Here is a 9,327-nt window from a genome sequence, read left to right on the forward strand (position 1 = left end):
CCAGCCCCTCACTGGGGATTCTAGGCAGGTGCTCTAACACTGAGCCGCACCGCCAGCCCACTGACATTTGGATTTCTATAATCTAGAGCACATCATATGTTCATTCTGGAGTTCATTTTACAGGTAGGAATAACCGATCCACAGACTAACTTTGTAGCTTGCCTGTGGTCACAAATGTCAACCAGTGGCAATACTGGGTTCTGAACATTTCTGAAGTCCCCTGGATTGTAGCCCATATGGACACACAAACAGGTGCCTGTGGTGTTAGTGAATGAATCTTGTGACATGACCTCCAGGGTTTTCATTCTTTAGAATGGAAGGCATGACTGCAACATGACCCAGATGGCAGCAAATAGCCCTCAGGATCCTCCGTTGTCTGTATCTTGTACTCTGAGCCAGGACAGAGCTTCCGGTGGGTGGAGTCCAAGATCTCTCCTTCCTTCACCCCGCGCCTAAGGGCACATCTGGACAAGCTATCCAAGCACGAAGCTGCAGCATGAGGTGCTCCCTCCCTTCCATCACTCAGGTTAATACTCACATGTGGGCCCCAGGCCGGTCCTCCCTGGTCAGTACTCCCTCCTTCTCCATCAGCATCTGCCGGAAAGTCCCGACCTTCTGCCGAATCTCCTCCTCCGAGTACCTGTGGGACACAGGGAGCATGAGGGCTTTGCTGCTAACTCTAGGTCATTCCCAACTGCTCTCCAGTGCAGGCTCTATTTGGCAGCTATTTTTAAAATAGTATTACTCTCTCTCAATGTATCCACTCCCTTCCCCCTCTTCTTCCCGTCCTCCTTTTCTGTTCTCTCTGTATTTTATGTTTTTATCCCTCTCTCCTTCCTTCTCTCCTTTTTTTTTTTTTTTTTTGGGGGGGGTGCTATGTAGCCTAGGCTATCTTGTAATTCACTTGTAATCCAAGCTGAATTACCCTTTAATACTCATGCCTCAGCATCTCAGTGCTAAAAGCACAGGCTGTCCCTCATGGCTGTGTGCACAGAGTTCATGCCTGCTGTGGCACTAACAGGTGTCTGTGGCTATTGGTGAATGCATCTTGGGTCATGACCTCCAGGGTTTGCATTCTTTGGACGGGAAGACACAGCTGCAGCATGAAGACTTGGCTCATTGTGTGTTGACAGGAGGATGGATAGCCCTTAGCGGGGAGAGTGTCAGCAATTCCATTTTCATAGTGACCTGTGCCTCCTGGACCCTGGCAGCAGTTCATGCTCCAGTAATTTTCTGTTAACTTGTCTGTACTCTGCCCGGCCTCAGAGTTTTGTAGAGTGGAAGTCTTGTCTCTCTCAATCTTGATTTTCCGAGACAGGGTTTCTCTGTGTAGTCTTGGCTGTCCTGGACTCATTTTGTAGACTGGGCTGGCTCCAAACTTACAGATTAAAGGTGTGTGCCACTACTCCCAGCAATTTTAAAACTTTATTTTTATTTAAAACTTTTTTTTTTTTTTTTTGGTCGGGCACGGTTGCCTTTAATCCCAGCGCTCAGAAGGCAAAGCACGGGGTGGGGAACCTCTTAGTTTGAGGCCATTCTGGTCTACAAAGTAAGTTCCAGGCTAGCCAGGGCTCTAGAGTGAGACCTCGTCTCTACTCCAAATTATTATTTATTTAATGTGCCTGTGCGTGCACACAGGCGCGTGTGATGAGTGCACATGTGTGTGACTTCTGAGCCCGGCACCACCCATCGCAGTGACTAGATTAAGGGGCAACCTCAGCTGTAGGGTTGAAGGTCATGGCGAAGCTGCAGGAAATGTTGTTACTTAGGACTCCTGTGGGTTTTCCTGCCTGGCATCTCTACCCGTCTTATAGGTTGTGGAAACTGAGGTCTTGAATTGTCATTTATGTTTATGTCTTATGCTTGTGGACACTGGGTGTGTCAGGGGCACGGAAACGCATCCTGTGGCGTCTGTGAGTCGGAGCCTAGTCTTGAGAGTCTCAACGAAGGAACGAATAAAAGGCGGGCTGGGCTCCTGCTCCACTTAGCTGATCCAGAACTTGCTTCTGTGTTGGATGAGGCTGCTGGCTCTTGGTGCTCTTCAGACTCGGCACCAGGCTTCAACCCAGGCACCCAGGTCTCCCTGAACACCTCAACCCTATTCCAACCCTGCCCTCGCGGCCCAACCTTCTCTGACGCTGGCCACACCAGCACTGCAGAATAAAATCGACCTTCAGTCAGTCTCTTCAGACATGAGGCCTGCGACCAGCCTGATTAGGCCTGGCACATCCCAGTTGTGCTTCTGGATGCACTCACCATGCCGGGCCAAGCTCCCTGTTGTTCCGATATCCTGGGCACAGCTCCATCGCGTCCAGGTCGGGTCCCCTCAATTAGACCAGCCACCCCCCCCAGTCCCCCTCCCCCGCCAGCCCAAACACCTCCCCATCCCTACTCCGGCTCCATTCTACACCATTCCCACCCAGCGCTGCCCACCCCCACTCCAATCCTGCCACACCAAGTCCCTGGGCACAACCCTACTACTTCAGGGTTCACAATCACACCTCTGTCCTGGCCCCACCACATCATACTCCAGCCACGGGCCCTTCCGCGTCTCACACCAATGGCCTCAGCATTCCTCCAGGGAGTAAAGCTCCCCGCGGGGTCAGCCACAGCCCCTACTCCGCCTTCCTCACCAAGCTCCGGATCACAACCCAGCCACGCCTCCCCACCTACACTCACCCACACCCTCGCTCTGGCTTCACACTACCTTACCCCAGCCAGACTGCTTAGCCTGCTCCTCCCTCGGCACCAAGCCCCTGGGTACGTCAGAGCCGCTGCACAGCCCGCCCTGCACAAGCATATCCCAACCTCACCCCCCCCCCCGGCCCCCCGGCTGGCCCCACCCTTGTGCCCTTCTCCCCCGGAGCACCTCCCAAACACGCCCCTGCTCAGACTCCTCCTCACCAGGCGCTCAGTTTCCGTCCTCGCTCCGCCCCGCCCTGCTCTGATTCGTCCTACGATATCCAACCGCGTCCCCTGTCTGTCCCTGCCCCGCCCTGCTGCACCAGAGGACGGTTCCGTAACCACCGCGCTGCCGCCCCTCGCCCTCGCCACGCCCCTGCGCTCCCGCCACGCCCTACCCACGCCCCCGACAGCTCCCCCAAGGCTGTCCTGATCACAGCCTGACCACACACCCCCCGCCCCCGGCTCCCCAGGCCCTTGTCTTGCAGCCACGCCCACGCCTCTTACCCCTGCTCCTCCATCATCTCCTGCAGCTCCATGCACTTGAGCTCTACGCGCCGCTTGCGCTCGTGGTCCAGGATCTCCCGGTGCGCGCGCTTCACCAAGCCGGGCTCGGCGGCGCGCAGCTCCTCCTCCGCGCGTGGCCAGCCCCCGGACGAGGCGCCCGGCTGCGGGAAGCCGTTGGCGGCGTCTGGCGGGGATGGCATGCCGGTAGCCCCGTTGTTCACGGTGGAGGACATGACACAGGTCCTCGGTGGTCGGCCCTGCGGGACAGACAAAACACAAGGCGGGGTGGTCACCTCATGGGCATCGGGCGTCGGCTAATATCTCCCTATACGACTTAATCCTGGAAGTTTAGGATCCACTCGCGGCTCTAACCCACTTGCTCTCACGCTGTAGAGGGAGGAGCGGGTGACAGGTAATGAATGTCACTTCAGGACAGGAATGTATTCCACGCTAATCTTTCCCCATCTGTAAAGTGGGTGGGTGCAGGCTAGATCTTTGTGTTTTCTTTCTTTCTTTCTTTCTTTCTTTCTTTCTTTCTTTCTTTCTTTCTTTCTTTCTCTCTCTCTCTCTCTCTCTCTCTCTCTCTCTCTCTCTCTCTTTCTTTCCTCCCTCCCTCCCTCCCTCCCTCCTTCCTTCTTCTTTTTCTTAGACCACGTTTCCTATAGCCCAGCCTGGCTCGCTATGTAGTCAAGTATGACTTTAAACTTGTGACCCTCCCGCCTCTGTCTCCTAAGTGCTGTTATTACAGGCATGCACCATCACAGCAGGATAATTCAGCAGAGCCCCAGGGCTTTGTGCCTGCTAGGCAAGCACTCTACCCACTGTGCTCCAGCCCCTCCAGTTGACTTCAATCCTGTATGGTGCCTGTGACATGGCACCAGAGGGTAAAGGCACTTGCCACCAAGCCAGATAGCTAGAGTTCAAAGCTCAGAACACACATGATGGAAGGAGAGAACTGGCTCCTGCAAATTGTCCTTTGACCTCCACACATCTGAACTATGACACATGCTCACACAACACAATAAAGAAAGGAACACAAAAGTTGTTTTGTTTTTAAGTTTTGTTTGCTTGTTTGTTGTTTTTGTTTTTTGAGACTGGATTTCTCTGGTTGTCCTGCCCAGCCTTTCCTAATCTATGAATACAAAATTTCAAAAGTCTTGTTTTCTCATGCTAGGATTAAACCCAGGACTTTACAAATGACAGGCAAGGGGTCTACCATTGAGTTACAGCTTTAGCTTTAAAAACAAAAAGATATTGCTGGGCATGGTGGTACATGGCTGTGTTCCCAGCGCTCAGGAGGCAGAGACAGGCAAGTCTCTTGGTCTACAGAGAGAGTTCTAGGCTAGCCAGGGCTACACAGAAACTCTGTCTCAAAAAGAAACAAAAAGGATATTAAGACTTACTTTTTTTTTTTTTTTTTTTTTTTTTGAGACAAGGTTTCTCTGTGCCTGGCTGTAGCTGTCCTGGAACTCACTTTGTAGACCAGGCTGGCCTCATTCACAGAGATCCTCCTGCCTCTGCCTCCCAAGTTCCCAAGGGCTGGGAGTAAAGCTGTGCACCACCACCGGCTAAGACTTCTTCTTCTGTGTGTGAGAGTTTCGCCCGCATGCATACATGTGCACCACACGCGTGCTTGGTGCCTGAGGAGTCAGGAAAGGATATCAGATCCCCTGGAACTGGGCTTATGGGTAGTTGTGAGCCACCACGCCGGGGCTGGGGATCGAACATGGGTCCTCTGCAAACAACGAGCAACAGACAAGTTCTCTCAACCACTGAGCCATCTCTCCAGTCCAAGTAAAGCCGTTTGTCTGCAGGGCCCGCCAGGTAAGCGCGTAAAACCTAAGTGGCATCTCCAGCCGCTCAGTCTAAATTAGCTCCGGGTACTGTTCTGGCTTTGTTCAGTGTTCTTGCAACCTCTAGTCCGCAACCCTGCAGAAATGGGGTTTTCTCCAGGCTGCATTCCTTCCTACTCCAGTGCCGTTCCAGCCTCCACTAACTGCCCAACTTTTTCAAAGCTAACATTGCAGAGGGCAGTCTCAAAGAAGACTGACTCTTCTATAGTCGGGTGTGGTGGCGCATGCCTTTAGATCCAGCACTCGAGGAGGCAGAGGCGAGTGGATCACTGTGAGTTCAAGGCCAGCCTGGTCTACAAAGCGAGTCCAGGACAAACTGCCTCCTCTTTGTTTGGAAATCCTGCCCCCAAGGACTGCCCAAGGTAACATAGAAAATTAGCTTTCCAGGCAGCCATGATTTCTTGTGTGCTAAGGGTATAGTAGAAGTCAGCATGGTTTGGAGATGATTAGCCTTGACACTGTGATAGGCCAAAAGTAGAACACACACACACACACACACACACAGAGAGAGAGAGAGAGAGAGAGGGAACCGCCTCCTAAGCTATTTCCGAGTCCTTTCTCCAAGGCTCTGCTAGTTGCTAAGCAACCGAAGGCCTTGTTCTTAGGGTGTGGGATGTACAGGATAGAGGAAGGGTGGGGCATGTATAGATTGGAGCCATCTCAGCAACATCCTTCCCTCTCACCCCACTGGGGATGGAATTTGGGGCTTTGCATATGACAGACAAGCACTATACCAACTGAGCTACAACCTCAGCCCCAATTGGCTTCTTTAAAAATGACCTGGCCAATTGGCCTGGACACATCTCTCACCAACAGGGTTCTAGGCCAGGCTCCTCTACGATTTGCTGTGTGACCCTGAGGATATTACGCCCATCTCTGAGCCTTCACTTTCCATCTGTGGCTAGGAGCATCACACACATTTCTCAGGAGAGGCGAGTTCCCTGGAACTCAGAAACGGAAACTGTGGTAATGGTTTTCACCACCAATTTGACATAATCTAGAATCGCTGGGGAAAGGAGTGTCGGTGAGAGACGGTCCAGCTTAAGTTGGCCTGCAGTCTTGTCTGTCGGGGGTTACCATGGCTATATTAATTGAAGTGGAAAACCTTCAGTTCCTAAGTGGGTAGCATCATTTCCCAGGCAGGGAGCCCCAAACTGCTTGAGTGGACAGTATGAGCTGGGTGCTGGTGTACGAGCTGGGCATCAGTTCATTGTCCTCTGCTCTCAGCTGTGAATAGTGATGTGACCGGTTGCTTCGAGTCCCTAACACCACGACGTCCTTGGCATGATGGATTGTGACATTGAATTGTAAGCCAATAAATCCTTTTCCTATTGAGTTACTTTTGTCAGAGCAACTTGAAATGGTTTTTATCAGAGCTTTTTTGACAAGCTTTCACTATACAGCTCTGACCTGGACTTTGCTATGTAGACCAGGCTGGCCCTCAAATCTACACAGATCTGCCTGCCTGTGGCTCCTGAGTTCTGGGACTAAAGGCACGTGCAACAACTCCTAGGCCTTGTCAGAGTCCTAATCCATTTCTCTTTATCTCCAACCTTGCCAATTTCCTACCTCTGTCCATGGAATAGCCCCGAACCCTAAACCCAGTTCTACACAGGTACGCACACCCACACGCCCATATTTTGGGTCCCTCACCTCTCCTCACTATGCGTCCCATTCATCCACTTATTCTCTTCCCCTGATATCTCAGCATTTGCCTGGCCTCCCTGCCCTTAGACTCCCATCCTCCATGAACGACCTGGAAGGTCAGCCCAGGGTTACACAGGCTGTGTCCTGTCTTGGGTTAGACTTGAGATACCCTATTGTGTTGGCATGTCGTGTGACTGAGCCCTGCCTTGTGGTCTCTCTCTCTTAGCCCAGGCCTGCCAACTTGCAGGCCTTTGTTCTTTGAGATGGAGTCTCGCTCCATAGTCCACACTGATCTTGAACTATCATGTCTTCCAGGTTGGCCACCAATTCACTTTCTCCCTCCTCCGCCTCCCAAGGGCTACAATTTCAGGCTTTAGCCACCATGGCTAGTTCCCAGGATGCTCTCCCCCAGACTCCTACTCAGCGCTCACAGACATCAACTTTGAGGCTTTCCTTATCCTGCTGGCTGGTGCCACCCTCCCCAATCTGTCACTTGCTACTGTCACCATGGATTTACAAGCTTGGAGTAGCCTTGAAGCTTCTGAATCAGTTAAGTGCCCACATAAGTGGAGCTCAATGAACAGGACTGGGACAAATCAAAGACCTTATAAAAGGCGGGTGAGACAGGAGCAAATGGCAGTCAGCCATGCTGTCTCCACACACTCTCCTCGTTCTGTCTTCTTAAATTATTTTTCCCCGTAATGGGAATGGAATCCAGGGTTCTCCCCATGCTCAGCAAGCTGTTTACTGCTTAGCCACACCCCCAGCCCCTCACTGGGGGATTCTAGGCAGGGCCTCTACCGCAGAGTTATGCCCCCAGACACTCACAGGCAGACTGTAGGAAAGCACTCTACCACTGGGCTACACAGCCATCTTGAAACTTCACCTCTTGCCACATTCTATCCTAAACCACTCTCCGGCCCCAACTCCTCCATTTGGTCTTTGCTCAGGTAATTCAACTGAGATAAAATTTCTGTTCTCCTCTTTTCCACCCAAGGAACTTCTATTCATCCTCTGAGTCCAGCCCTAAGGTTACTCTCCCCTGGAAGTCTCACTCTAGCTGGGAAGTCTGAATCACTCCCCTGCTGTGAGCACAACCTCTGATCTGACACTGGGACACTGAAGTTGAATGTGTTTGTATCTGGCCCCCATTCCTGGCCATGAGCCCCTGCAACCCGGGGCACTGCTCTAGACTCTCAGAGTGTATCTCACACTCACAATGCATGAGGAGCCTTAAGCTTTAACCTTTACTTTGTCTCTTTTTGGTAGTTGAGATGCTGAAGACAGAGGCTTGCTCTGTCACCCTAATGGGTCTGAAATTCTGTATGTAATCCAGGTTGGCTAACTGTCACTGATAATCCTGCCTTCCTCAGCCTCCCATGCGCTGGGATTACAGGTATGGTTCATTGCACCTGATTAACATGTATTCATACCCCCTCCCCTCCAATAGAGGTTGTTCAGACTGCCCTTAAAATCATGTGGGATGACGTTGACCTTTGATTCTCCTTCCTCACCACGCCTGACTGGCATCATCTTTACAAAGTCATGTGAGGCTCACAAGGACAAGGTCGCACTGTGACAACATAAGCTAAGGTACCTTCAGTGGGTCCTGATCCTAAAACTTAATGTGTGCAACTTTTTGGGGGGTCAGCACGACCTTTACGCCTAAAATCACGTCATGGACCACAGTATAAACACAGACACTAAAAATAATGTTTTAGAATCACCTGCAGGGCTGGCAAAATGACTCAGCAGGTGAAGATGCTTGCTGTCTAGACAGATACTCTGACACTGAAACACGTGGTGGAAGGAGAGGGCCTACAGTGTTCTCAAACTGTCCTCTGGCTGGGCAAGTCTGCAATCTCAGCATCGGAGGCTAAGGCAGGAAGGTTGTGAGTTTGAAGCCAGTTTGGACTACGTAAGTACATACGACCACACAGTTTGTTTCAAGAAAGCAAGCACTCTACCAGCCAAGCTTGGCAATAACGCTGTGGGTGGAATGCTTGCTTTGTAGGCATGATGATGACCTGAGATGGATTCTCAGAAATCAAAACCTCAGGTGTGTTGGTGCATATTCCACTTCATGGGAAGGTGCAGACAGGTGGATCTGTGGAGTTCACTAGCCTCCTTGATGAGTTCCAGCAACAGACCCTTTCTCAGAAAACAAAAAACAAACACCAACCAATCACCCAACCAACCGCCAAACAAACCCCCAAAACCAAAGTGGACAGTACCTAAGAAATGACACAAAGACACATGTGGCTTCCATACACAGGTAAACACACATACAGAGAGAAAGAGACAGACAGAGACACAGGGAGATAGAAGATAGACAGAGAGAGAGTCTCTTTCCTAAATCTGGGAATGGAGATGTGGCTCAGTTGTTATTCTACTTGCCTACTATGAAGTCCTGGCTTCAATTCCCAGCACCCCATAAACCAGGACTGGTGGCACAAACCTGTCATTTTACCAATTTGGAGGTGCGAGCAGGAGGATCAGAAGTTCAAGGTCATCCTGAGTTACCTAGTGAGTTCTAGGCCAGCCTAGGATACAGGAGACACTGTCTCGAAAGGAAGGAAGGAAGGAAGGAGAGAAAGAAAGAAAGAAAGAAAGAAAGAAAGAAAGAAAGAAAGAAAGA

General features: G+C 51.2%; 1 protein-coding gene across 1 annotated transcript in view; it reads right to left on the bottom strand.

Moving 5' to 3' along the window:
- Srrm3 (serine/arginine repetitive matrix 3) overlaps positions 1-9,327 on the bottom strand; it is a 63,639-nt gene that overhangs the window by 31,379 nt on the left and 22,933 nt on the right. Inside the window, exons 2-3 of the mRNA XM_055606043.1 lie at positions 3,190-3,446; positions 539-640 (exon numbers count right to left, since the gene is read on the bottom strand). Of these exons, the coding sequence (XP_055462018.1) occupies positions 539-640; positions 3,190-3,422 (335 nt within the window). The 5' untranslated portion in view covers positions 3,423-3,446. The remainder of the gene's footprint in view (positions 1-538; positions 641-3,189; positions 3,447-9,327) is intronic.

The sequence above is a fragment of the Psammomys obesus genome, unplaced genomic scaffold, assembly GCF_907164565.1.
Source record: "Psammomys obesus unplaced genomic scaffold, mPsaObe1.curated_primary_1811, whole genome shotgun sequence".
In the NCBI taxonomy this organism is placed as follows: domain Eukaryota; kingdom Metazoa; phylum Chordata; class Mammalia; order Rodentia; family Muridae; genus Psammomys; species Psammomys obesus.